The sequence below is a fragment of the Ochotona princeps genome, chromosome 13 (assembly GCF_030435755.1).
Source record: "Ochotona princeps isolate mOchPri1 chromosome 13, mOchPri1.hap1, whole genome shotgun sequence".
Classification (NCBI taxonomy): Eukaryota; Metazoa; Chordata; class Mammalia; order Lagomorpha; family Ochotonidae; genus Ochotona; species Ochotona princeps.
This window is the reverse complement of record NC_080844.1, coordinates 68,978,278-69,005,004: the sequence shown is the minus strand read 5'-3', so window position 1 is coordinate 69,005,004 and position 26,727 is coordinate 68,978,278. Positions and strand designations below refer to the sequence as shown.

Sequence of the window (26,727 nt, the reverse complement as noted above, 5' to 3'; positions counted from 1 at the left end):
TGTGACTGGTCAGGCTATCCTTCTCCCTCCCAGTGTCCACTGGGGGCCTTGGAGGGGTGTGAGATTAGCTTGGCCCCCCAGGCATGGGAGGCCTGCTCTCTGCCAGCTCCTAGACAGCTGTGAGCGCAAGTGTGTGCCGCCATCCTGGCCTACCCACCTGTGTCAACTCCGATACCAGGAGAACTGAGACACCACATCTGGAGACGTCTGTTGAGGGTGGCCTCACATGCAAAGTTGCCAGAAGGTGGCTGGGCTCCACCACCAGTGTTCATGCTGGACATGGTGCCAGCTGTGTCCCCTGGGGTTGACCTGCACTCCTCGGTACAGAAAGGCTCTGCTGGCTGTGTCCAGGCACCAGCCCCACTGAAGCCACCTGATAGCCCTATGTCCCTGCTTCACCCCCATGCACCTTCTGTTCTTCCCTGTTCCCGTGTGTTCATTGTTCCCTGTCCTCTATGTGCACTGTACCTGCTGTCCCTGTGTGTGCAGTGTCCACCATGTCCCCGTGTGCGTTGTCCATCCTGTCCCGTGTGTGCACTGTCCACCCTGTCCCCGTGTGTGCACTGTCCATCCTGTCCTCATGTGTGCACTGTCCACCCTGTCCTCATGTGTGTGCACTGTCCACGCTGTCCCCATGTATGCACTGTCCATCCTGTCCCCGTGTGTGCACTGTCCACCATGTCCCTGTGTGCACTGTCCACCCTGTCCCATGTGTGTGCACTGTCCACCCTGTCCCTATGTGTGCACTGTCCACCCTGTCCTCATGTGTGTGCACTGTCCACCCTGTGCCCGTGTGTGCACTGTCCACCCTGTCCTGTGTGTGCACTGTCCACCCTGTCCCTATGTGTGCACTGTCCACCCTGTCCTCATGTGTGTGCACTGTCCACCCTGTCCTGTGTGTGCACTGTCCACCCTGTCCTGTGTGTGCACTGTCCACCCTGTCCTGTGTGTGCACTGTCCACCCTGTCCCCGTGTGTGCACTGTCCACCCTGTCCCCGTGTGTGCACTGTCCACCCTGTCCTCATGTGTGTGCACTCTCCACCCTGTCCTGTGTGTGCACTGTCCACCCTGTCCTGTGTGTGCACTGTCCACACTGTCCCCGTGTGTGCACTGTCCACCCTGTCCTCATGTGTGTGCACTGTCCACCCTGTCCCCGTGTGTGCACTGTCCACCCTGTCCTCATGTGTGTGCACTGTCCACCCTGTCCCCGTGTGTGCACTGTCCACCCTGTCCTCATGTGTGTGCACTGTCCACCCTGTCCTGTGTGTGCACTGTCCACCCTGTCCTGTGTGTGCACTGTCCACTCTACCCACTGCATGCACATCCACTTCTCTGCATCTTCTAGGAGCTTGGCGACTCTTGTGCAGAAGCCAAATGCCTGTTCCTCCTGGCACGGTTAGCCAGCATGGAGCAGAACCATGGGCAAGCCAGCAAGATGCTTGAGAGGGCTCAACAGCTAGGCGGTGATGAGGAGTTCTGGTACCAGTCCACCTTGGCCTTGGCAGACACTGTCCTGTCTTCGGCGGATGGCAGAAGAAAACCCCACATGAGAAACCCGTCGGGCACGGTGGGCACTGCTCTGCAGGGGCTGTGGGACTGCATCTTTTGGCCATTGTGTGCTATGGTGATGTCCCTATTGTGCCACCCTCAGGTTTGCCACCTGTTTGAAAACCTCATTGACACCATCAACACGCTCAAGACAGAGAGACCCAACCGGATGCCTCTCCTGGAGTTCATGACCACTGACCTGGAAGCCAGGTAGCTTGGCACTGGAGACGTCACAGTGTGCTCCTGCCACTGAGGGTGCTAGGTCGCATCCTCCCCTGTGGCAGTTAAGAGAGCCATGGGCTGGCCATGCACCTACCCATGCAGCTCAAGGAGCCATGGGCTGGCCACATACCCACCCGTGCAGCTCAGGGAGCCACGGGCTGGCCACACACCCACCCGTGCAGCTCAGGGAGCCACGGGCTGGCCACACACCCACCCGTGCAGCTCAGGGAGCCACGGGCTGGCCACGCATCTGCCCTGTCAGCTCAGAGCCACATGATCAGGCTGTACCCACTTTACATATAGAAGATTCCAGATGCTTCCTGTGCTCCCTTCAGACTGCTTCTGAGAGAACTTCCATCCGTGGATCGGTCTTGTTGCTTGGGAAGGTGACTTTGGCCGTGGGAAGAGCTCAGATTATGTTTGAGGCTCTTCCCACGAGGGTCCACTAGAGGTGCCTTCCATGCTCTGGTGACAGCAGTCACATCGCCAAGGTCCGGGCTCCTCTGTCCACAGCCCAAGCTCCTCTGTCCATGAGCTTGTGGCTCTGTCCATGGCCCAGGAAGCTCTGTCCACAGCTCAGCTCCCCTATCCACAGCCTGGGTGGCTCTGTCCATGACCCAGGAAGTTCTGGCCACAGCTTGGCTCCCCTGTCCATGGCCCGGGCTCCTCTGTCCATGGCCCAGGCGGCTCTGTCCACAGCTTGGCTCCCCTGTCCATGGCCCAGACTCCCCTGTCCATGGCCCGGGCTTCTCTGTCCATGGCCTGGAAACACCCATGGTGATTTTGGATTTTGTCTCTTCCCATTTGTTCATTTTCTCAAACTTTTTCTTAGATGTTATATTTTTACTAAATGTCAAACATCATGTTTTAAATGTTTTTTGTTTGTTTTCTTTTTGTTATTTACTGCTAAATAGAAACAAATAGAAAAATCTCAAATTATGTTTCAAAGTTAAAATAATTGGGATTATAATTAATTTAGTTTAACCTTGGTGAAAGGAATTTAGGATGGTGAATGCATGTCGGCTCCCCGTACCCTACACGGCTGCTCCTCCCCAGTGGGTTCTCAGGAGAGCACTTGTAGACCTGTCTGTGGCAGTCCGGCTGGGCCAGGGTGTGGCTTTAGTCACTGCCTTCACTGCATGAGGTCCCAGGGTAGGGCTGGGGTGTGGGGTGTCTGCTGCCTCCGCCCGGCATCCCTAGCAGCCCGAGTGCCGGCTCTCTGGCAGGTGTGTAAGCCTTCAGATCCAGGATGTGCAGGAAGCGGTGGACAGGGAGCCTCCCGGGGTCCTGGTCCTGCTGGACGAGATGGAGCACCGCCTGCAGGACCTGGAGGAGCGCTTCCTCAGCTGCGGCTACAAGGAGAAGGGAGTGGAGATCAGGCTGGAGCGAGCACGCGTGAAGAGGTGTGACACACTGCAGGGCTACTCAGGGGGCCATGTGCACAGGGCTGAGGTGTCCTACTCCATCCTGGCACCTTCTCTAGAAACCCCTGTGAGAGTCACCACATCCGTCATGTCCAATTAGACTCCAGGTGTTCACAGTCCCCTGGGCCTCGTGAGCCATGCGGGGCAGTGACGTCGGTGACCTGTGCTCTGCCCCAAGGCTGTGTGCTGAGAGGGAGGAGGACGAGCAGCGGAAGACAGAGTACCACCTGGCTGCCTTCTACCTGGTGCAGAGGGCCGTGGCTGAGGAGGAGGAAATGTTCTACACTGTCCAGGGTCTACTGGCGCTGCAGGAGGTAAGTGTGCAGCCCTGAGCCTATGTACAGAGCTGTGCTCCCCTCACACTGCTCACACCTCACACTGCTCTCCTTAGTGCTCCCCTCACAGGCTCCCCTCACAGTGCTCACATCTCACATGTTCACACCTCACAGTGTTCACACCTCACAGGCTCACCTCACAGCACTCACACCTCATGCTGCTTACCTCACAGTGTTCACACCTCACAGTGCTCACACCTCACAGTGCTCCCACCACACAGTGCTGACACTTCACACTGCTCACCTCGCAGTGCTCCCCTCACAGTGCTCCCACCTCACAGTGCTCACACCTCACAGTGCTCCCACCACACAGTGCTCCCACCACACAGTGCTGACACTTCACACTGCTCACCTAACAGTGCTCCCCTCACAGTGCTCCCACCTCATAGTGCTCACACCTCACAGTGCTCACACCACACAGTGCTGACACGTCACAGTGCTCACACCTCACAGTGCTCCCCTTACAGTGCTCCCACCTTATAGTGCTCACACCTCACAGTGCTCCCCTCACAGTGCTCCCCTCACAGTGCTCCCACCTTATAGTGCTCACACCACACAGTGCTCACACCTCACAGTGCTCACACCTCACAGTGCTCACATCTGCCCCATCATATGTCACAGGACCATGTTTTGTTTCCAGTCCTGTTGTGGCCATGGAACGGCTTTGCTCACCTGCTCTCTCTGTTGGTCGCCTGGAGTTGGACACTGCTCTGGATAGGGAGCTTGTTCCTACTGGACAGTGACCATCAGCAGGCACTACTGCAGGGGAGGCTCAGGGCAGGCCCAGCAGGAGAGCTATGCCCAGAACATGCCTCGGAGACCTCAGGATGGGACCCCACAGGGACCAGAGCTGTCTGTCAGTCGGGCCACTCCCTCAAAAGGGCTGTGCAGCAGGAGTGGGGGCTGGGAGAGCTCAGTGGGCAGAGCCCTCAGTCAGGGCTGCTGCCTGGGGACCTAGGGAGTCACAGCTGGGGGACAGCAGGGGGACAGGGGAGCCCAATGGGCAGAGCCCTCAGTGAGGGCCACTGCCTGGGGACCTAGGAAGTCCCAACCCCCCTTCCACAGCCAGGCAGTAGGAAGCCTTTGTAACATCAGGGACTGGGATAGCTCCAAATTTGACCAAAATAAAAAAAAATTGAAAAAAAACACAAATTTGACCAAAATAAACATGAGAAGCTCAGAGAACTTGAGCATAGGCCCCATGGAGAGGGTGAGGCACACTGGGCTCAGGAGCCAGAGTGAGGGTTGGCAAGTTGAAGGTCGTGGCCAGATCCTGTGGCCTGTGCATGAGGTGACAGCACATGGGAGTCTGGAGTGACCACAGACGTGGCAGAAGAGAAAGAGCCACTGGACCAGTTAAGGAAGGAGGGAAGATGGCACAGTCACCACAAGGAGTGGAGAAATGGGACAGAAGGCTCATGCTTCAAGGTGGAACTCACCGGTGCTCTGCTGTGTGAACCCGTCGGGGGCAGTGCAGGGTGCGTGGTCTCTGTGGTAGGGCCCCTCCTGGAGGCCATGTTAAGGTTCGAGCCAACAGTCACACGCTCAGCTGACACTGTGCTCCTGGAAATTGTGTTGTGTGGAGGAAAAATGTGTTGACGGAAGCCTGAGTGCTTGGACCAGGGCCAGGGAGGGAGAGGAAGGTGCAAAGGCTCCCTGGGGCCCGCACAGCCCTCCGGGACAGCCGGGGACAGACCCACCATGACGGGACCACATGGGCGGCCCGACCTGCAACCCCGGGGGAGCTGGAGAGCCAGCCGTCCTGGGTGTGGACATTACTGAGCCTCTAGTCGGACAATCAGAGAGCTGACCCTGGCAGGGGATGCTGACCTCCAGCCAGGTCCCACGGAGTCCCGGAGTGTCTGTGGAACAGGTGGACGTCCATGCTCAGAATCAGCCTTGGGCTTCCAGTCAGGGCTCTGAGTGAAACCCAGCTGCAGTGGATGAAGGGCCTGAGCATGAGGGCAGCAGAGCCATGGCCTGTGGCCCAGGTCTCCTGGAGCCAGCACCCAAAGCATGACCCACAGAAGGAAATGACCGAGTGGACTTTGGGACACGACTGGGGTGATGCTGCAGTCATGGGGTTAGACTGTCTTCTGTGGCACCAGTTTAAGTCCTGGTCCCGCTTCCCATCAGCTCCCTGCTGGTGGTCTGGGGAAGTAGTGGAGGACGGCCCAAGTCCTCAGGCACCTGCCCCCCCTCAGGAGACCCTCACCAAGCTCTGGTTTCATCCTGGCCTGGTCCCAGTTGTTGTGGCCACTTGCAGGAGAACCATCGGATCACATCTCTCTCTCTCCCCTTCACCCCCTCACTCCCTCCCTCTCTCCCTCTGTCTCCTCTCCCCCTTCTCTCTCTCTCTCTCCCCCACACCCTCTTTCTCTCACTTTCCTTCTCTTCTTTGTCTCTCTCTATGTAACTGCTGAAAGATTGCAAGAAAGAGTCTGGTCAGCCTAGCTCTAGGCAACTGCCTAGGTTGCCTTATACCTCGGCAAGTGTTACACTGTTGGGAGAGAAATGGCTAATAACTGGCAGGCATCCTGGGCCTTGTAAATGCCAGATTTGTGTTAACTATACCCATGTGCCAGCATAGTTGCCTAGTTTTTTAAGATATAGGGGCAGATGCCAACATGCTAGCAGACAGGGGCTGGGGACCCGCACACGAATGTGCATTGGCCCTGGGTAGGCAGGCAGGGACCCAGGCTGGTGCAGCATATGGCCAGAAGATCAGCTTGGGTATTTGTACACTCACAGGCAGGGGGCTGTGGATTGCTCAGAGAAGCAGATCTGGGGATGTGTGGGAGGGAGGACAGCTAAGAGAGAATGTGACAGATGAGGAGTGACTTCTGGGGACTTCCACCAACAGGCACTGTTCCTGCAGGTATATGAAGGGCAGAGATCAGGTGGTTTAGAGGAGGGAACTGGAGGACTTTTGGGGGTCAAACCAATATACCCGCCCAGGTGGGAGACCTGAGCTGGGCTTGTTGGTATCAACCACCACCTTTAGGCACACACAAAAGCTGTGGCTGGGCTGCCTGCCTGGCAGGGCTTGACCACAGTGCCCAGCAGTGAATGTCTGGTCAGGGTTTGGACCACATTAGGCCGGGCTATGACACTACCAGCATGTGAGAAACTGGGTCTGGGAGCATATTCTCTGAGGGACTGTGGGCTCACCCCTGTGGGGCTGTCATACCAGCTGATTTGCTCACGAGCTGAGGTGGTGACAGGCTGAGCTAGGCATGACCATGGAACTCTCCAGCACTCACGGGAACTGGGTTGGGAACAGTCCAGGCTGGTCCAGGCTGCAGCACCTTCAGTCACATCCAAGAATCTGGGGTTGGGAGTGGGCTTAGTAAGGACATTTTGGGCACCTCTCTGATATGCTGCAGTTCCCATCAGTGAGCATGAGAGCCAGTATTGAGGGCGGGCCTGGCTGGATGGGCAGTGGCACCTGCCAACATGAGTATAGGTTGGGTAGTGGGGTCGGTCAGACTAAACTAGGTTCTACCACCCATTGATGTGTGTGAGAGCCAAATGGGATGCAGGGTGGACTGGACCAGTTTGCTGGACATACCGGCATGCATAAGAACTCAGACTAGCCAGGCCTGGTGGGGGTTATTGGTCTTACTCCTGCTGGTGTGTATGATGGCTGAGTGTGTGGTGGGCAGGTTTGTGCTGGGCGGCAGCACCCACTGGTTTGTGTATGAGATGGGGCTGGGGACAGAACTGTAATCACTAGTGTGTAGGCTGGTGTGGGTGATGGACTGAGTTGGACCTTGGGACGGGGAGGCTGTGATAGTGGGTGGGTATGCCAGGTCGAGCCTGTGCCTGTCAGTTGCAGAATGTCAACACACCGCTGATGAGGAGGCTGGCAAGCCTCAAGCTCCGCCTGGTGGAGGTGTCACTGGACATGCTGCAGCTCACCTGGGAGAAGGCACTGGAAAGGCAGCTGGAGCAGGGCTCGCTGGACAAGCTCCTGGCTGACTACCTGCACTGTAACGGTGACTACACCTGCATCGACCTGGTAAGGCGGCCCAGCCCGGCCAGCCCTGGGGCCTTCGTGGCCATCAGTCTCTCTGGGGACCCTGTGGTAACCTGTCCAGCCACACCAAAGAGCTCCCTCAGGAAAGGTGAATTGTGTTGGGAAGGACAGGTTCAGCGTGTGATTTGTTTAGAAGCAAACAACCATCCATGTTACACCTTCTTAGGGTTCACTAAGTGTGAGTGAAGTTAGCATAAATGAGCAGAGATGTCCCCACACTGAGCCGGTTTGTCAGTGGGCTCCAGGTGCAAGCTCACAGAGTGGGCACTGCCCATGGCCTGTCCTCACTACAGTCCCACACGTGGGGTCATGGAGTGGGCACTGCCCATGTCCTGTCCACACCATAGTCCCACAGTGGGGCCTAGGAGCAGGCACTGCCCATGTCCTGTCCACACCATAGTCCCACAGTGGGGCCGTGGAGCAGGCACTGCGCGTGGCCTGTCCACACCGTAGTCCTACAGTGGAGCTTAGGAGCGGGCACTGCCCATGGCCTGTCCACACCACAGTCCCACATGTGGGGCTTAGGAGCGGGCACTGCCCATGGCCTGTCCACACCACAGTCCCACATGTGGGGCTTAGGAGCGGGCACTGCCCATGGCCTGTCCACACCATAGTCCCACAGTGGGGCCTAGGAGCAGGCACTGCCCATGTCCTGTCCACACCATAGTCCCACAGTGGGGCCGTGGAGCAGGCACTGCGCGTGGCCTGTCCACACCGTAGTCCCACAGTGGGGCTTAGGAGCGGGCACTGCCCATGGCCTGTCCACACCACAGTCCCACATGTGGGGCTGTGGAGCAGGCATGTGTCCAGGGCAGAGGCCCCTGCTCCCTCGCAATTTTGGTAGGGAATGGATGTTATCACTGTGGGTGTGATCATAACCTGTGTCCTGACAGCAATGGATCCTGCTGAAGCGGACCCTGGCACACACATCACTGGTACAACTAGAGAGTGCACTGCCACTGTGCGTGGGCTGCGGGGACATCCGCTCACAGCTCTTGGGCCTGGCCGGGAGGGCCCTGCACCTGCTGGCTGTGCAGGCAGACCCCATGCATCCCGCCTGCTACTGGGAGGAGGCCTTGCAGGTGGGTGTTCTGTTTTGCAGATTCTCCCGTTAACAGGCCCTGCCCAGCCCCCAGCGTAAGGCATGAAACAAGAGGGGGACCCCAAAGGCAGTGGACCCACAGGGGCTTGCTGGGGCCACAGCTGCAAGTATCACCAAGGCTGTGGACATGGGGCTGGGAGCAGACCATGCAGGGACTCCTCGGATGCCACATGCTGCCCATGTGGGACCCACCCATGGCCCCCGGACTCTGTGTATACTACACAGGTCAGTGCTAAACTGAGCAGCCCACGCTCTCTGGTGCCAGAAGTGATGGGCGAAGTGACTGGAGACTCAAACAGGGACCTGCCGGCTTTCCGAACCGGTGCTGAGGAGCTCGGCCAGAGAGGCGAGACACTGAAGGTAAGACTCTCCTGCACAGCCCTAGGGCCCCAGCCAGCCCTGGCCTGACCACAGCCCACTGCCCACAGCGGAGACTGGTGCTGGCCCAGCGGCTCCGGGCCCAAGCGTCTGAGCTGCTGCTGCAGTGCCTACAGGCTGCCCTGGGCAGTGGCCTCCTGGGTGTGGCAGCCGCAGCCGGCCTGGAGATGGTGGAGTGTGTCGGCACACTGGACCCCGTGGCCGCCTGCCAGTTTCTGGCGCTGTCTCAGGTATGACCCACCTGGCAGACATGGCTCCACCAGTCATCTTGCCCCAGCCCTGGGGCCTGAGGCCCGGTCCCTGCTGGTCTCATCCCACATCAGCCTGCTGGCCGCATTAGACTCAGTGAGGGGAAGCTGGGCAGGCAGCTGGGCGGCCAGGGGCGGGTCCGGCCACTGTTCCTTCCTGGGGTCGCTTCCAGAGCTGCTCCGCCTCAGAGACCATGCGGGACATCCTGCTGACAGCTGTGGCCAGCACCAGCAGCTCCCAGCTGGCAGCCCTGCTTCGACTGCACCAGCAGCTGAGACAGGCTGACGGGGCCTCTGCCAGCCTGCTGGCCAGTGTGGAGCAGAGGCTGGCAGCTGTCGCCAAGGTACACGGGGGCTCTGTGGACTCCAGCCTTGCCCTGTCCTGCTGCTGGGGCTCCCCAGGCGGATGGCCAGCAAAGCCATGAGGTTGCTGCGGGCAGTGGCTTCTGTCTCTTCCCTCTGTGTGGGGATTCCTGTGGCGGCAGGTGCACTGTCACACTGGGGAGCAGCACCCCCACGTGGCCCAAGGCTGAGCCGCAGTGGGCAGAATGCAGCTGCAGCCAAACCTCCTCACCCCCCAGGGCCTCCCTGGGGGATCTGACCTGGGATCCCTTCATCCACTTCGGTGGGGCTGCTCCTGGGGGGTTGGGGGACTGTGCCTTGCAGGGCCCTGGCAAACATCCTTGCCTCTCCTTCCCCTCTCCATGGCGGCCACACAAGTCCTTGTTGGTAACGAAAGGCACACAAACGGGCCCAGTAACTCTCCGTGCCCCAGCCCTGTGTCCGGGTCAGGGTGTGTGTGTGCATGTGAGCCGGGATTGTGCAGTGTATGTGGGTCAGAGCGTGTGCTGTGGAGACTCAGACACCGTGCAGATGGCCAGGTTGGCGCTGCGGTTTTGTGCAGTGCCCTGGATGCCCCTTGTGGCGACCCTACCACCCCCCATAGGCTTGGCAGAACCTCTGTGTCACTGAACAGCATTTTGGCCTCTTGAGCGAGATCCCATCCACCTTCCGGCTGCTGTTCCTGCATCACTCCCGGGACAGGTGAGAGGCGGCAGGCAGCCAGAGGCAGCCAAGGGCAGCCTGGAGCACCCTCACCCACCCGCCACACACCCGGGGTTGTCCTTGCTCCTGTTGAGGGGGCTGGGCCAGTCCCACTGGGACCTCCTGGCACCTGCCTCCCGGAAGGCGGCCAGGACCCGAGGAGCAGAGGCTGGACGCTGCCCTGTCAGCAGCAGGTCCCCGTCAGCAACCACAGAGCCTTCCCTCCACCAGGCAGTGCAGCCTGGCTGCCCTGGCACTGGCGCAGCCTGGCCGCCCTCGCCCACAGGTCGCGTCTTTACGGGGCTGTCTACGAGAGGCCCAAGGCTCTTCCCGCTGCCAAGGGGAAAGCAGCACAAGTGGGCGGTGAGCGGCTGAGACCTTGTGGCATGTGGGCTGTCCTCTGGGGGGGAGGCACAGCTACTCTCCGCCTCTGGGGTGGGGTCCACGTGGGGGAGGCATCCCCACCTCCCCAACGCAGCACAGCTCACTCCTAGGTAGTGCTCCGGCCCTTGCTGGTGCACCCCCAAAGCTGTGCCCCTCAGCCACCCCCAGCCACGCTCAGCCCTGTCCCCCCCACAGCCACGCCCCCTATCACACACCCCCAGCTGTGCTCAGCCCTGCACCCCTCAGGCCACTGCAAGGTGTTGCGGGTGGCAGTGAGCCCCACTGCTCTCTCCGAGCTCCTGGCCAGAGCCCGGCACTTCCGCGAGCAGAGCCAGGCGCTCAGTGTAGACTCGGCCCTGAGAGCCCACCTGGTGAGCCCAGCAAGGGACTGGCGGAGGGCTCTGCGGGCCTGGGCTCAGCCCCTGCCTGCGGGCCCAGGACTGCCCGATCCTGTCGGCCGTAGGAGCTGGACCCTGTGCACACTGAAGACGGCCGGTGCGCTGCGGCGCGGCTAGACGCAGTGCTGAGGCCCATGGAGGAGTACCTGAGGCCGCTGCTGCCCCTGCTCAGCAGCCTTGAGCTCAGGTGCGGGGCTGTAGGAGCAGCAGTGGGCTGGGGCAGCGGACCGGGGTCTGTGTGCTGGGTGCTGCTCACCAGGCTGGCTCCTTCCAGGCTCCAGCCACCTGTGGTGGTGCCGGACTCAGGGAGGCTGAAAGGCAAGGACAGGGACAGGAAGATGTCGACGCTGCAGAGTGAGTGGCCGGGTAGGACACCAAGCAGGGAACAGCCCCTTGTGGTCTCATAGCGTGGGCTGACTCTGGGCAGGTGCCCGCGGGGGGCTCTGGGCGCAGTGGGTGCAGTGCCCCCTCTGGCCCCAGCTCAGCCCGAGGCCGTGGAGCACCTGGTCCTGCTGGTGGACAGGCCGCTGCTGGAGCTGCCCCTGGAGGGTCTGCCGGCCCTGCGGGATGCAGGCGTGACCTCGGTGTCACGGGACCTCTCACTGCACATGCTGAGCAACCGCCTCCGCCTGGACGAGGCAGGTAAGAGCAGCCCTCCGTGCAGCGTCCCTGCATCTGGAAGTTAGAGAGAGGGTGAGAGAGACAGGAAGAGGGAATGTTTCATCCTCTGGGTCACCCCAGATAGTCACAATGGCTGTGGCTGGGCCAGGCGCTTCCTCTGAGTGTCCCCATGGGTGCAGGGCCCGAGCACTTGGGCCAGCGTCTGCTGCTTTCCCAGGTGCAGAGCAGGGCCTGGGTGGGAACTGGCACAGCCAGCACTAGAACCCTGGTGTTGCTCTAAGTGGAGTGAGTTGGATGTTGTAGCATGTTCCCGAGGGCGTGAGCGTGCCCAGGCACTGCTGGGTGTGAGTGTGCCCAGGCACTTCACAGTTAACTCAGTAGAGGACAGTGAGAAGCAGGAGGAAGCTGGGGGCCTGACTGAGGGCCTGTGACCGGCAGAGAACAGGCCCACCAACCACGAGGTGCCCCAAGGGCAGGGAGCCTTTGCCTTCCCCCAGCCCAGTTCTCAGGACAAGGGAAGGTGCTGGTCCACAAGGGGTTCCTTCTAGAGGCTTCTCTGGCCCCAAGGACCCACCAGGAAGGGACCAAAGGGCAAGTCAGAGGAGGGACTCAGGACATAGGGAGAACCTTGGAGTCGAGAACCACGGGCACAGGTGGCGGCTGTGCCAGGCCCGGCCCTGGCAGTCCAGGCCCTGGGACCTCACATCTGCTGAAGGTAGAATCGGGAAGCTACCAGAAGCAGTGACAGCAGTGGGGGTAGGACACCGAGGCTGCTTTGAAGGCAGCGTGCTCTGAGCATGACCAGCAGGTCTGCGGCCCTGTGGGCCGTGCCCTCAGGGTTCTGGCAGCTACCCCTGCCAACTTTCCAGTGGAGATGGGTCACATGAAACCATGTACCGCTGTGATGGCAACCTCCTTTCTGTGTCTCCAGTGGAAGCAGGCATAAAGAGAGAGGACAAGAGCAAAGATTTCAGAAAGAAAACCTCCTCCAAGAAGGGCACGAAGGTGGGTGTCCAGGTGCTGTGGGCCCGGACTGGCTGGGCAGGGACCTGCAGCGGCCCTGTCTGCTGTTACAGGCCAGTGTACACCGGGTCCTGCCCCCAGAATGCATTGCGGTCGACTCGGACACCTTCCAGTGTATCCTTTGTTGGGCCTGGGCATGGGGGCGCCTCCAGCTTGAGTGCCTGGCTTTCCTTGACCAGGCCTCAGACGTGGTGGACCCCTACGATGAAGCCCAGGGCGTAGGTGGGCATGCTGCTGGGGGTTGGGGACTATAGGCAGGATGGGAGTAGGTGTGGGCGGCAGCCCCCTACCACTCCCACACGCCTGTCTGCACTTGGTTCCCACAGAAGCTCTGAGCCCTGTATCCGTGACCCGGGAAATCCTGGAGAGGTTCCAAGACTCAATGACAGCGAAGTGGACAGGGCACCTGGGCAGGAAGCAGTTCCCCAGGTGCAGCCCCCAGGGGCTGTCCCCGCCTCTCTGCTGGCACAGCCCAAGGCAGCCTCGGGGGTGGCAGCACAGGGCCCCGCGGTGGCAGAGGCATGGCTGCTCCACGCAGGGCCGTCCCAGGTGGGGGAGGTGGGGCTGCTGGCATGGCCTACTCGTCCAGTCCATCCCTGCTGCTGCCCCCTAGTGAGGCCCTGGCCATGGGTCCAGGGACCAGTCATTTATGACTGAAGGCCTCAGCCACCCCTCTGAACCGTGCCCTCCCCGCAGCCAGGCTGAGTGGGAGCAGGTGCTGGGCAGCTGCGGAGGCTTCCTGTTCTATGGGATGGAGTGCTTCCTGTCACACTTGTCTGTGGAGAGGCTGGTGGCCATGAACCTGCAGGGTAAGGACCTGCGTGCAGGGGAGAGGACAACTCCCGCCGCCTAAGGGCTGGGGTGCAGGGAAGAGGGCGCTCCCCACCACCTCAGGGCTGGGGTGCAGAGGAGAGGATGACCCCTGCCGCCTCAGGGCTGGGGTGGAGGGGAGAGGATGACTCCCGCCGCCTCAGGACTGGGGTGCAGGGGAGAGGATGACCCCCGCCGCCTCAGGGCTGGGATGCAGGGGTGTCCCTGGGATGCAGGGGCAGGAGGGACACTGAGGCTGGGCAGGGCCCTGACAAGGCTCAGAGAGTAGGCCTTGGCAAGGCTGCAGGAATGGGGGTGGGCAGAGCTAGCCCCCTGGATGGCAGTGCTGCACCTCCTGGGGATAAGAGGTGCACTTTCCCTCTGCCCAGCCCACCACAGCCAGTGCACCCCTGATGGCACCTGCTGCTGGCAGAGCCAAGCCTCCAGCTGTGGACAGGTCAGTGTCCAGTGCTAGGCACCCGCGTGTGCTGACCTGGCCCTTGTGCCCACAGGGTGCCAGGTGATGGTCTTGCTAGACCTGACCCAGTCCTCAGACAGCCTGCGGCGCCACACGGAGGCCTCGGAGCACAAGAGGTGCCTATGCCGGGCAGTGTCCTTCCCCACTGGGCTGGGCCTGGGAGAGGGTCCCTGCTGCGGAGGGCCCATGGCGCCCACTGCCACTTCCTGCCAAGGGAGAGGTGCCCACAGGCGCCCGGCTGTGGGCGCTGAGAAGCCTGCTGGGCTGGGCTAGGCTCCGGCGCAGCCCACGGAGCTGGGCTCTCCGCAGCGTGGCGCAGCTGTCCCTGGAGGAGCCCGTGGACACGGCCATCCTCCTGAGCCTGGTGGGCGTCAAGAGCATCCTGGCCAACCAGTGGCCGACCTCGCTGCAGGACAACGCGCTGCGGGCCAGAGCTCTGTGGGAAGGTGTGTGCCCAGCCCGGCCCCAACCACGGGCCTGCCCTCAGCCCTGGCCCCGCCCTGCCCTCCTGGCCCCACCCCCAGATCTGGCCCCGCCCCAACCATCGTCTTGTCCTCAGCCCGGGCCCCGCCCTCCTGGCCCCACCCCCAGCTCTGGCCCCGCCCTCGCTCTGCCAGCCCAGGCCCCGCCCAGCCCTGACCCCGCCCCCAACCAGGGGCCTGCCCTCAGCCCCGCCCTGGCCCCGCCCCTCAGCCCTGGCCCCGCCCCGCCCCCTCTCCCAGGCCTGCTGGCCGGCAAGCCGCTGGGGAAGACGGTGCGTCTGCTGCAGGAGGCGGCCAGCAGCCCGAGGCCGGGCCCAGGTGAGGGGCAGGCGAGGGCCGCGGGCGCCTGCGGGGGGTCTCGCCGGCCCCGCGGGGGCGGGCCACGTCACAGCGGCCGCCCTCCCCACAGACGAGGCCCCCCGCACCTCCTGGGACAGGCTGATGTTCCTCTGGCCGCAGCAGCCCGGCGCCGTGCTGCTCCCCACCGCCCTCAACCTGGTCCTGTACGGGCTGCCGCACCAGGTCATCTGGTGACGGGCCACGCCCACGCCCTGGCCCCGCCCCCAGCCCGGCTGCCGGGACCCCAGGCCTCTCTCCTGAGGGGCCGTGGGGGAGGCGGGAGCTGAGACAGACCAACCCTCTTTCTCCCCCTTCCTCTCCCCTTCTCCCCTACCCCTATCCCCCTTTCCCTAACCCCTACGCCTCCCGGCAGCCCCTGTGGCCCCCAGCTCCCCGCAGGATTGGGCGGGGGTCTGGACGAATAAAGCCGTGTCCACCCATGCTGCCTGCTGCTGGACCCGCACCCTGCAGCCGGTGCTCGGGCAGAGCGCCCAGGCCAGCCAGGGTGGTGCGTCCACCCCGCCCGCGCCCACCCCGAGCCCGCGCCCACCCCACCCCGAGGGGAGCTCCGGGGGCGGTCAGGTCCAGCTGGCACACACCCAAGCCCCGCCCGGAGACGTGGTCGCTCGTGGACGCCTGCCCACGGATCGCGGACCTCACCCCCTGAATTATGTCCTGGCACACCACGCTGGCCTTATCCATTAGCCGCGCGCCGGCGGATTTATGCGGCTGCAGCTCGGGGCACCCGCGGGATTTATTGCCCCCCCAGGATTTATGGGGAAGGCCCCCCAGGAGGAGGGACCCCGCGCAGCCCAGCCCCCTGGGGTCCGGGATGAGAGGTCGGCGCCAAGCCCCACCGCACCAGCGCTCTTCAAAAATGTCTTTTAAGGAACGTTTTACACTTTTCTCAATGAAAATTTAGAAAAACGCAGAGAACTCCGTATAAAAAGGGGACGAAGCCACAGCGGGGCGGTCCCGGCAGGGCGTCTCTCCCCCCATGGGGTCGTCCTCTCTGGGAGATTTTTGGATGCAAGTTCCTGTGGAGGGCGCAAAGCCAGCAACGCCTGGGAGGGTCCAGGGTCCCTGGCTCGGGAGCCCACCAGGCTGCCAGGCCTCACTGGGAGGGTCTGTCTCCGCCTCTGCAACCAGAGTCAATCAGAACCGGCCTTGAACCTGAAACAAGCCCCCGGCTGACCCAGGCAAGGCCCCCAGGCGGGATTGGGCAGGCTTAGGCAGAGGGGCGCAGAGGGATCCCTCTGCTGAAATGGAAAGGGAGGGGTGTGCTCCCCAGCCCCCTCCCCCTCCCCAGGGACCAGCTCCCCAGCCCCCTCCCCTCCCCAGGGACCAGCTCCCCAGCCCCCTCCCCCTCCCCAGGGACCAGCTCCCCAGCCCCCTCCCCTCCCCAGGGACCAGTTGCCCAGGCCCCTCCCCCCGTATCTCCCTCTCCCAGGACCACCAGGCCTCAACCTCCTCCTCCCAAACCCAAGCCCGGCAGTGAGTTGGTGAGAGGACAGGCTCACTCCTGTGTACCAATTTCTATTAAGCTGCCTCATCCAATACGGTCTTTAATGGTTTAATTTCTGTGTTAAATCATTAAAATCCTATTTTCAATGGCTGTGAACGATTGTTCTCCCTCACGATCTGCCGGAGGAGCCCGTATTTCTCCACCTTGTAGAAATGATCAAGGACGTGGTCGCCGTGCGCACCGGGACTCCCGAGGACGCACGTTCAATTAACGCTTCCCCGCGCCACGCCTGCCCACGATGATGGAGAGAGAAGCAGCCGGGTTAATTGTTCCATTTCCAATAGAGGAATCAATTTACAGCGCGTCTTTGCCTTTGTGAAAAACGGCCACCAGGACTCCTGGGGAGGACGGGTCCGTGGCCCCTCCCTGCAGCCCCCCAGGACCCCTGTCCCCCTCAGAACTCCACCTACCCGCCCACGATCCCCCTCCTCCGCACCCCCAGTGTGCTGCTGGCTGGCTGGGAGCCGGCCCTGCTCAGGGTGACTCCCCGGGACAGGCTCTGCCTGGTACTGGCCAACCAGCCTGCTGCTGGGACATTGTCCTGGCGGCCTGTGAGCCGGGGGCCGGGGGGCTCTCCGCTCTCCAGGAGAGCCAGAGCCGAGCCCAGCTAGCCCTGGGGGAGATTGGAGGGGTTTAGGGGGCCACCTTGCCCGAGCCCAGAAAGCACCCTCTTTGGTGGGGGCACCACCAGGCCCACAGAGGGAGCCAGTGGGGCGGCCCTGGCTACAGTAGTTCTCTGGGCATGCCCTCTTCCCACCCCTTAAATTAGGCCCCAAGGGGGAAAGAGAGCAGGGGTGGTTCAGAAGTGGCTCCACCTAGGCCATACACCCCCTCTTGGTGGCAGCACTGTAGGCAGGCCCGCCCGTTGGCCATGCTGGATCCCAACACTTGGCCAGGCTGCCCTGGCGTCCACTGACGCAGCCAAGTGCCCGCCAGCAGCCCAGTTTCGTCCTTCCCTGCTGCTAGAATGGGTTCTGAGGGCCAGAGCTCGGCAGCCCCGTCCAGGGCGAGATGGAAATCCACGCGCTGGCAGCTGGGGGAGAAGCGCCCTGGGCTCTGCCCGCCCGGCCTCAGGCCTCCGTGGCCGCGAGAGGGCAGCAGCCGGCCATCGGGGCCTCCAGGGCGGATCCTGAGCCCAGGCCGGGAGGGAGGCCGCCCCGGGAGCCCTGGTAGGTGCCCACGTCTGGACGGAGCGGGCTGGTGCTGGAGCCAGGGAGCGCACGGGCCGCGTCGGGGACCTCCCTGGACGCCGCGGGGAGGAGCGCGGGGCTCGTGACGGTCGCTGAGCCGCCCTTCCACGCGCTGCCCGTGGTGCTCTCGGGGTCACCGGCGGCCATGGCCCAGAAGCGAGGGGACGCGTGCGGGGCCGCACGGAGCTCCCCGCCGAACCGCGCGCCGTACCCGGGCTGCGGGAGCCGGCGCACCCGCATGGCACCTGGAGGAAGCCACGGGGAAGGACCTGCGAGCCTGTGAGTGGGCTTCATCCCCCCACTCCAGGAGGAACCCACGTGTAAAACAGGCACGAGCCAGAGGCCTCCACGCCCCGGGATGTTCCCGAAGCGAGGGGCAGGCCCGGGAAAGCAGAACGGATGATCCCCGGGGCCCAGGCGGGTACCCCGGGAAGCTCCTGGCTCCTGGGAGGGAACTCGAGGAGGTCAGGCTGCCCCCTGGCACTCGGCTTTCAGACAAGGAATTCCGGGAACCCGCCTCGGCTCCACCCCGCTCCCGTCTCCCCGAGAAGGGCCGCCTGCCTGCCCGGACACTCTCTCCTCCCCACGGCCAAGACCGTGACGACCTGTGAGGGGACAGCCGCCAGTCAGAAGCCTGGGAAGGCTGGCCAAGCCCAGAGCACTGACCTCACGACCAAAGCCAGCGCCCCAAGGCCGAAGCGAGCATGGGAGCCCAGGGCGGGTCTGCTGCCTGGAGGAGGGAACCCGAGTACTGAGCGCTAACTCCACTCCACTGTCCCCACTGCGGGGCCAGCACCCACCCTGGCTGCTGCTCCCTTAATCACCAAGCTGACCCACAGATGCCACATGGCCAGGGCAATGGCCTGATCATCCTGCCCCTGCCCCTCTTTCCAGGACCCCAGCAGAGCTAAAAAGCAGCCAGATGAAGACCCCAGTCCAGGGGAGGTTGGTCCAGCTGACCATCGCATCATGGATGGCGCTTCTCCTAGCCTCCCTTTGGGCAGGTTTGTGGACAGGAAGTGGCAAGTCCTGGGGGAACAGGATTCTGCTGATGGGGCCAGTCAGGTGGGGGATGGCTGCCCCCCTCCCCACAGCTCCCCAGGGCTCCAGGCCTTGCCAAACTGAGGGCCCTTGCTTGCCTCCACTCCTGCTCAGAGCTGGGAAAACAGCATCACAGCACCAGCGAGCTTCAGAAGCCGGGCCAAGCGGGGGGCTGCAGAGGCAGAGGGGGGGCTGTGGAGGCCAGGGGTCTGCGGAGGCAGGGCCAAGCAGGGGGCTGTGGAGGCCAGGGGGCTGTGGAGGCAGGGCTAAGCGGGGAGCTGCAGAGGCCAGGGGCCTGCGGAGGCCGGACCAAGCAGGGAGCTGCAGCACACAGTCCACACAGGTGGAAGAGGAGCTCCAGGGTGGGGCCTGAGGATGCCCCATGGGGAGGGGCAGGGCCTGGCAGCACCTGGGCTAGCTGGGGAGGGGGCGAGGCAGGCACTAAGAAAGGGGAAGTAGGGTGGGTCAGATGCCCCTGCCCCTAGAGGCGATGCCAGTGAGTCGAAGAGGGTGCTGGCCAAGGGGGCAGGGACAGGCAGCATGAGCTGCACAGGGAGTTCCCAACACCACATTCCCAGCGCCACAGGCAGTGCGGGGTACAGCTTCTGGGGTCCCCAACGCTACAGTGGCTGGCAGGGAGGAGGGGAAGGCACACCCTGAGCTGACAGACCTTCCCCCTCCCACCCGTTGTTCTCAGCCACTGGTCAGCAGGTGCTTCAGTACATGGGGTCCTGTGCACCCCTGAGGGCTGTGCCCTCCTGATCCTGGATGGGCAGGCCTCTCCCCAGTGTCACCCCACATAGGGCCACAGGGGTCACTCAGTGTGGGGTGGAGGGACGGCTCTTCTCCCTAGCCCACGTGGGACAGGCCCAGGGCTGTGGGGTGAGGAGGAGTAGCCCCTTCCTTAGGCCCAAAAGATCTAAGAGCTGTTCTCTGGGACGCTTTGCTCACCAAAGTAGCGGGAAGGGCTGGGGAGGGCCACGCTGCCTCCTGCCTGATGCTGGGCTGCTTCACCCCCGCCCATCTGGGACCCCTCCCGCCCAAGCCTCCCCCTCCCTGGAGTTTTCCTGGGGGAGTGGGTAGGGGCCCTGTCCCATCTTCTTGATGATGGAGCCGGGAGCCAAAGTGGCTGAGACCACAGGAAGCCCAGGCTCTGTGGACAGGAGGGGAGGTGATCCCTGGGGGTGGGTGCTCAGGATCCCTTCCCCAGTCCCCCTCAGGAGGCAGCCAGCAACCTTGGGGCTCCTTGACTGCAACCAGTCCTTGTGTGAGCAGACCACAGACCGGGCGGAAGCTGGGAAGGTACGGTGGGGGATGCGGTTGTGGGCGCCTGGAGAGCGCACGGGACCCCCGCCCACAGCTCTGGGTGCACACTGAGCAGGCTGGGGCCGGGCGAGTCAAGGAGGCTCAGAGAGGTCACTGGCATCTACATCCCGGGGGCTACCTTCTGTCCCTTGGAAGGTCCACGAGGCCAACCCCTCGATCGCTGTGTCCCGCCAGCGCCCTCCCCAACGCCCTAGGACCACCGTTCCCTCCTCCCTGTAGGCGCACATGGCCTGGGCTCCAGTACTCACCGCTTGTCCCGGCCCCTTCTAGGTGAGCGGGGGGGGGGGGGGGGGCGCGGAGCCTGAACTCGCCCGACACCCTGGCATGCTTCTGCCCACAAGCTCCATTCGATGTCAGGTGTCGCTACCCTCCTCATTTTCCGTGGCCACGTCGCCGCTGCCGCGTTTGTTCCAAGGCCGGGAGGGGGCATCAGCGAACCTCAGCAGGCGGCGCGTTGTGCCCGGCTCTGCCCACCCACCCCCACCTTGGCCCAGGAGGGGCCTCTCTAGGAGCGCTGCGCGGGCAGGGGTGACCCGTGGCCAGCGTGCGGGAGAGGTCGGGGCAGGCCCGTCATCCGGCCGCAGCAGGGTGCGTCCGACAAGTCAGGACCCCTGGAGAACCGCACACGACGCCCGCGGCCGCCACAAGGCAGAACCAGCCCACCCAGACTCCGCAGCTCCCGCATTCGCCCGGTGCCCTGACCCTCCTAAGGGCCGCGCCACAGCCCCACATGGGACTCCACGCGTCCCAGCAGCAACCTAGGGAAACCAGAGCCGTGGACGGAGTCCAGAGACCCCGAGTGCCCCGTGAACCCTAAGCTCGGAGCCCGAGCTGCAGTCCAGTTGGCCTGTGCTGCCAGTCTGCCCCCGCCTGCGCACGCCCGCCCCCTGCCCTCCAGCCCGCCCCGGAGCCCGAGTCCTCCCTGAGTTCCTTCCCAGGTCTGGCAGGATCCCCGTTCCCCTCCAGGCAGCAGGATGCCAGCTGAGCCGGGGGCCAATCTCAGGTTGGATTCGAGGGGATCCGCTGCCCGGCCGATCGCTGGCGCGGCAACTGAGCCCAATCGGGCTGCGGGCCCGGAGAAGGAAGCTGGGTCCACGGAATCCCGGTGCGCGCCCGCGGGTTGCCCCGTCTTGAGCCTGGACCCCACGCGCCCGGTAGGGCCTCCAGGACAGCCTCCTTCCTGCGCCGGAAGCCGTGGTGGGGGTGACCACTGCTCTCCCGCCCAGGAGCCTTTCCATGCGGAGCCCTGGCGAAGCGACGCTGCGCGGCTCACTGCACAAAACGAATACGGGCCCCAGGGGGGTGCGGCCCTCGCGGCCGCCGGGCCCTCGCCTGGAGCGGTCAGCGCCGCCTCCGGGAGCAGCGGGGAAGCTCTGGCGGCCGCGGCCAGAGGGGGAGTCGTTGCGGGCCAACTCCGCTAAGCCCCGGGAGCCGGACGGCGCGCACCGCCCGGACCTGGGGCTCCAGGTGGGCAGCAACGCAGACCCCACCCGAGCTGTTCCGTTGCTTGAAGCTACGCAGGAGGGCGTAGGCGCAGCTTCGCCAGCCCCCGCAACGACTCCACCCGAGGCCGGCTCCGCATGCTGCCTTTGCTGGGCTGCGACTCCCCCGGCCGGTGGGAAGCCACCGGCGGAGAGGGAGGGTCCATCCCTGCGCGAAGGAACCGTGCGTGTGGAGAAGCCCCAACTCTGGCCGTTCGGCTCTCGGCCCCCTCCGCCGCTCCTCGGCCGGGGCCCACCAGGCGAAGGTTCGCAGCCATCGTTCGCTCCCTCCACGCAGCCGGTGCCTGCAAGGGTGGACCAGCGGCGGGGCGGGACGGGGCGGGGCGCAGACGGCCCCTGCCGACTCCCCGAGTCCTGGGAGCGTGGAGCGGGCCGGTGCATCCTCACATCTACATTCTTCTGGGAGGTAAAATATGTTCTCGTATTTTTTCCTGATTTCCCATTAAAACCTTTGCCTAACTAAACTCCCATCCAACGGGATTTATTTCGTCTCCGGGGAGATAAATCAGGGGGCAGATTTACAGCCCGGAAGGCACCTGCCGCGCTAATGGGCCCTTCATGGAGTGAGCGGCCGGCGGGGGCGCGCGGCCGGCGGGGCGCTGGCCAATGGCCGAGCCGCGGACGCCCGCAGCCAATCAGCGCGCCCGCCGCGCCGGGGCCCCGCGGTTATCAGCGCGCCCGTCCCGCGCGGCGCCGCTCCGACCCGGCCCGGAGCCGCCCGCCCGCCGCCCGCCGCCCGCCGCCCCCAGCCTGCGCCGCGGCCGCCCGGAAGCCCGTCGGCCCTCCGCGCTCGGGGCCGTCGGCGCCCGCGCCCGCCTGGGCTGCGCGCAAACTTCCCGGGCCGGCGGGCGGCGGCGGCGGGGCCCGAATGGGCGCCCGGGCCGGCGGCGGCGGCGCCCATGGACGCTAACCGCCCGGGCGCGTTCGTGCTGAGCAGCGCTCCCCTGGCCGCGCTGCACAACATGGCCGAGATGAAGACGTCGTTGTTTCCGTACGCGCTGCAGGGGCCCGCCGGCTTCAAAGCACCCGCGCTGGGCGGCCTGGGCGCACAGCTGCCGCTCGGCACCCCGCACGGCATCAGCGACATCCTGGGCCGCCCCGTGGGCGCGGCGGGCGGCGGCCTCCTGGGTGGCCTGCCCCGCCTCAACGGGCTGGCTTCGTCGGCCAGCGTCTACTTCGGTCCCGCGGCCGCCGTGGCGCGCGGCTACCCGAAGCCGCTGGCCGAGCTGCCCGGGCGCCCGCCCATCTTCTGGCCCGGCGTGGTGCAGGGTTCGCCCTGGAGGGACCCGCGGCTGGCCGGCCCCGGTAAGTGGCCGCGCGGGACTGCGGGCGGGGCGGGCGCGGGGCTGCCGGGCGCTCACCGGCCTCCTCCGCAGCCCCGGACAAGGACGGGAAGAAGAAGCATTCGCGGCCGACCTTCTCGGGGCAGCAGATCTTCGCGCTGGAGAAGACTTTCGAGCAGACCAAATACCTGGCGGGCCCCGAGCGCGCGCGCCTCGCCTACTCCCTGGGCATGACCGAGAGCCAGGTGAAGGTGAGCACGGCCGGCGCGGAGAGGGGCGGCCGGCGGGGCTCGGGAGGCGCCGCCTGACCGAGCCCGGCGCCCCCAGGTGTGGTTCCAGAACCGCCGGACCAAGTGGCGCAAGCGGCACGCGGCGGAGATGGCCTCGGCCAAGAAGCAGCGGGACTCGGACGCCGAGAAGCTGCAAGCGGGCGGCTCGGACGCGGAGGACGACGACGAGTACAACCGGCCGCTGGACCCCGACTCGGACGCCGACAAGATCACGCGACTGCTCAGGAAGCACAAGGCCTCGAACTTGGCGTTGGTCAGCCCGTGCCCGGGGGACGCTGTGTGAGGGCGGTGTGCGTGCACCGCCCCTGCTTCCTGGAAGCGAGTCCGGGCACCCCGCGCGCGGGCGGCATCTCTTTGTGGAATCAATAAATTATTGCACACGCCCCCAGCGGAGCCGTGCCTCCCGAGGCTGCCCCACGTGTTTCTTCCGAATCCGACCCGGGGCCGCGCGGGGAGGGGGTGCGCAGGACCGCAAGCACGCCGCCGGCGGGGAGACGGAGCGGGTCGCGCCGCTGCAGGTACGGCGCCCCTTGCCTTCCGCTCGGCTCTGCCGGGAAGGTGCCCAACCTCGGGGATCCTGCGAGGCAGGGTGGCCATGCACCCCGCGGTGCCCCAGTCTGTCCCAGGAGCGGGGGCCGGTGCCTGTCCTCTCCTGCCCCCGGCTCCCGCAGGGCGGCCTGGGCTCCCTGTCTGTCGGCAGAGGGGAGTCGGACCAGAGCCCAGGCCGAGCACGCGGGGCAGTGACCTGGCCAAGCTTCTTTAGTGAGCGAAGCCGCTGTGGTTCCCCCCGGAGCCGTTCTTGAAAAACGCGCAGAGGAAACGAAAGGGCCCCGTGCTGCGGTGGGGTTTTCTGCGTGGGAACAGCCGCACCCCGCAGGAAGCCCGCTTGGCACCTCCAAGGGGGTGCGCAAGAGACAACACAGACCCAGGCAGCAGGCTTCACCAGGGTCAATTTTATTGCTTAGGAGCCGAGGCCTTCGGGACGGCCCCGCGGACTGCGCGGCGTGGACAGAGCGGCCGGACACGCGAGTCGCCGGCAGCGGTAGTGAGCCCACGAGCAGACGCAGCGACGCCCCCGCGGAGGGCGTGGTAGTGTTCTGAAGTTAAACCAGCAGGGTGCACGCGTGTCCCCACCCGGCGGCGTGCGCAGGTGCACAGCGTGCGGCCCAGGCTGTCGGTGCCTCCCGCGCAGTGGCAGGACTAGCTCGCCACCACGGATGACGCGGTGCAGAGCCCGCACTCACGCTGCCGACAGTCAGCCTAGGGTTGGGTAAGGTTTATAAATTATTTAAAAAGTTTATATCATATATTTATATATAAAACCGGAAGCAGCTGCGGTGAGTCAGGCGCCACGGAACGCGGGAGCGGAGCAGAGCGCATCCCGGGAATGGAAACTGCAACCTAAGCCGCGGGCTCTCCTCGCCGCCGCCGCAGGGCTGTGACTTGTTCCCCGCACGTTTCCACGCCGCGTCTCAGGGCGGACCAGGCGGTGAGGTATGTGAGGCTTCCGGGTCGTCCGGAGCTGAAGCGCGTCGGGCGGGGCGCGGGCCGCTACGAGGTCGGGGTCTGCTCACCCGCGCCCCGCCTCCCTGTCGGGGAGGGCCGGCTCGTGACAGGCGCCCGCGCACCAGGCAAAGCTGTGGAAAGGTGCGCTAGGGAAGGAGGCATATTTACCACCACGTCACTGCACCACACAACACCTGTGCACACGGGCGTGAGGTTTACCTGCCCCGGGCGCCATGCGGAAGGCCAGGAACACGGGCTGCATGGGCAGAGAGAGCGGTCAGCGCGGCCGCCCGCCCGCACCCTGGGGCGCAGGCCCCCCCCCCCCCCCCCCGGGGATCGCTGCCCAGCCAAATGGTTTTTCATTTTATTCCCCTTAACTGTGGATTTCCCAGCTGGGACTGGCACTTTAGCCTTCCCGTCCACCGCCCGCATTTTGAAATTTTGGCAAGGCAAGCTGGGCTGCTGTGGGGCCCCAGGGAGGAGGCGTGCTGCCCCACGCCTGCCCCGCCCCACGCGGTGCCCACCCTGCCCCGCCAGCGCCCTAGTCACCTTGTGATCCCCCATGCAGACGTTGGGCCCGATGTGGTCGTAGGTGACCACCTTCTCCTCGCTCTCCGACTGGGAAAAGCAAACAGAGGGGCCTTTGTGTGGGGGCTGCTCGGTGTGGCAGCCCTGCGCAGCTCAGTGTGTGTGCAGCTCAGAGGGGGTGGCTGTGTGTGTGTGTATGTGTGTGTGTACAGCTCAGGGGGGCAGTGTGTGTGTGTGTATAGCTCAGAGGGGGTGGCTGTGTGTGTGTGTGTGTGTGTGTGTGTGTGTGTGTGTACAGCTCCAGAGGGGCAGTGTGTGTGTGTACAGTTCAGGGGCAGTGTGTGTGTGTGTATAGCTCAGGGGGGTGGTATGTGTGTGTACAGCTCAGGGGGTGGCTGTGTGTATGTATAGCTCAGGGGTGCAGGGTATGTGTGTGTGTACAGCTCAGAGGCAGTGGCTGTGTGTGTGCATGGGTGCAGAGGTGTCCCTGGTCCCCACTTCCCCAGCGTGGTCGCCCCGGGCCTCCTGTCAAACACACAGCACTACTGTGACTTGGGGCACTCTCAGGGCTCCTGGCGTGAAGTGGCTCAGGCCTGAGTCCCACTCATGGCATCGTGACAGTGACAGGGGCTGCTCTCCTAGGAATGTGGTGTTCACGGCTGTGGCATGCTGAGGTGTGCTGCAAGAGGGGTTGCACCTGAGAACCCTCCCTCGGCTTCCTTTCCTTTGCTCTTGGCCTTCAAGCACCTGCACCTCACCCACCCAGATCCACCCAGGTCCACCCAGATCCACCCAGGTCCACCCAGCTCCCAGCAGGCACCTCACCCACCCAGCTCACCCACCCACCCAGCTCCTAGCAGGCACCTCACCCACCCAGCTCCACCCAGCTCCTGGCTACCAGCTGCCCCACCCATGGCCTGGAAGCCAGGTGGTAGACATCTTCCGTGGAGGCGAGTGTTGGGACAGGCAGGTTCCCTGTAGCCTAGAGGGTCAAGCCCTGTGAGGCAGCTGCCTTGAGGCTGGCCCCGGCCCACCGCTCCATGGGCTCCTGTGTTGCCTTGGGGGCCGACTGCAGGCAGCACTTGAGGTAATTCTTCTCTCCGGCTGGGTCTGTGAGAGGCTTCCAGCCACGAGAAGGTGTCAGTGCCCCTGGATTGCGGTTTGCCGTCTGCTCAATTTCCATTCAGTGAACTCTGTCAAGCCCATGGCCCGACATTGTGCTGGGGATGTGGGCCAGCAAGGACTCTGCCTGTGCCCAGCTACCTGCCTGGCAGGGGCTGCCCACAACAGGCCATTGTCTGGCAGGAGTTGCTGGATGTGGAGACAGTGACTGCAGACCCGCAGGGTTCTCTCGTGTCATCAAGGGCAACGTGGTAGAGACCAGCACCCAGCTGGGCTTGGCTGGAACCCTGCGACCCCACTCTCCATTGTGTTTCAGGTCCAGAGCTAGTGCAGGGCTGGGGGAGTCCCCTGAACCCGGGCCATGGCTGAGCAAGGTCGGAGGACGGGCTTTGGTCACCACACTGGGCAGGGGCAGTGGGGTCCAGGCTTACACAGCCCCAGCTGCCCCTGCGGACAGGCCCCGACTACAGCCCGCTCAAGCCAGCCTGCCCAGGACCCCCTGAATCCTTGCCTTTCTGCTTAAAATGTGGATCTGAAAA

At 64.2% G+C, this 26,727-nt stretch overlaps 3 protein-coding genes across 4 annotated transcripts in view; 2 read left to right on the top strand and 1 right to left on the bottom strand.

Moving 5' to 3' along the window:
- Positions 1 to 15,094, top strand: part of CFAP46 (cilia and flagella associated protein 46) — a 51,383-nt gene extending 36,289 nt beyond the window's left edge. Inside the window, exons 36-59 of the mRNA XM_058671664.1 lie at positions 1,346 to 1,567; positions 1,652 to 1,758; positions 2,997 to 3,173; positions 3,373 to 3,508; positions 7,362 to 7,550; positions 8,462 to 8,650; positions 8,896 to 9,030; positions 9,099 to 9,278; positions 9,470 to 9,640; positions 10,243 to 10,340; positions 10,627 to 10,703; positions 10,971 to 11,095; positions 11,188 to 11,309; positions 11,397 to 11,488; positions 11,603 to 11,764; positions 12,675 to 12,748; positions 12,820 to 12,880; positions 12,953 to 12,988; positions 13,093 to 13,195; positions 13,463 to 13,575; positions 14,089 to 14,170; positions 14,364 to 14,500; positions 14,777 to 14,854; positions 14,946 to 15,094. Of these exons, the coding sequence (XP_058527647.1) occupies positions 1,346 to 1,567; positions 1,652 to 1,758; positions 2,997 to 3,173; positions 3,373 to 3,508; positions 7,362 to 7,550; positions 8,462 to 8,650; positions 8,896 to 9,030; positions 9,099 to 9,278; positions 9,470 to 9,640; positions 10,243 to 10,340; positions 10,627 to 10,703; positions 10,971 to 11,095; positions 11,188 to 11,309; positions 11,397 to 11,488; positions 11,603 to 11,764; positions 12,675 to 12,748; positions 12,820 to 12,880; positions 12,953 to 12,988; positions 13,093 to 13,195; positions 13,463 to 13,575; positions 14,089 to 14,170; positions 14,364 to 14,500; positions 14,777 to 14,854; positions 14,946 to 15,070 (2,991 nt within the window). The 3' untranslated portion in view covers positions 15,071 to 15,094. The remainder of the gene's footprint in view (positions 1 to 1,345; positions 1,568 to 1,651; positions 1,759 to 2,996; positions 3,174 to 3,372; positions 3,509 to 7,361; positions 7,551 to 8,461; positions 8,651 to 8,895; positions 9,031 to 9,098; positions 9,279 to 9,469; positions 9,641 to 10,242; positions 10,341 to 10,626; positions 10,704 to 10,970; positions 11,096 to 11,187; positions 11,310 to 11,396; positions 11,489 to 11,602; positions 11,765 to 12,674; positions 12,749 to 12,819; positions 12,881 to 12,952; positions 12,989 to 13,092; positions 13,196 to 13,462; positions 13,576 to 14,088; positions 14,171 to 14,363; positions 14,501 to 14,776; positions 14,855 to 14,945) is intronic.
- Positions 15,095 to 22,164: 7,070 nt separating this feature from the next.
- NKX6-2 (NK6 homeobox 2) lies at positions 22,165 to 23,439 on the top strand. The gene is made up of 3 exons (XM_012925379.3): positions 22,165 to 22,764; positions 22,836 to 22,993; positions 23,070 to 23,439. The coding sequence occupies exons 1-3, from the start codon at positions 22,359 to 22,361 to the stop codon at positions 23,313 to 23,315; spliced, it is 810 nt and encodes a 269-aa protein (XP_012780833.3). The 5' UTR covers positions 22,165 to 22,358; the 3' UTR covers positions 23,316 to 23,439.
- Positions 23,440 to 23,964: 525 nt separating this feature from the next.
- Positions 23,965 to 26,727, bottom strand: part of INPP5A (inositol polyphosphate-5-phosphatase A) — a 122,295-nt gene continuing 119,532 nt past the window's right edge. Inside the window, exons 14-16 of one of the 2 annotated variants that reach the window (XM_058671663.1) lie at positions 25,088 to 25,156; positions 24,758 to 24,794; positions 23,965 to 24,621 (exon numbers count right to left, since the gene is read on the bottom strand). In XM_058671663.1, coding sequence (XP_058527646.1) covers positions 24,584 to 24,621; positions 24,758 to 24,794; positions 25,088 to 25,156 — 144 coding nt within the window. In that variant the 3' untranslated portion in view covers positions 23,965 to 24,583. Of the gene's footprint in view, positions 24,622 to 24,706; positions 24,795 to 25,087; positions 25,157 to 26,727 lie in introns of both variants that reach the window. The other variant, XM_058671662.1, reaches the window with a different exon arrangement.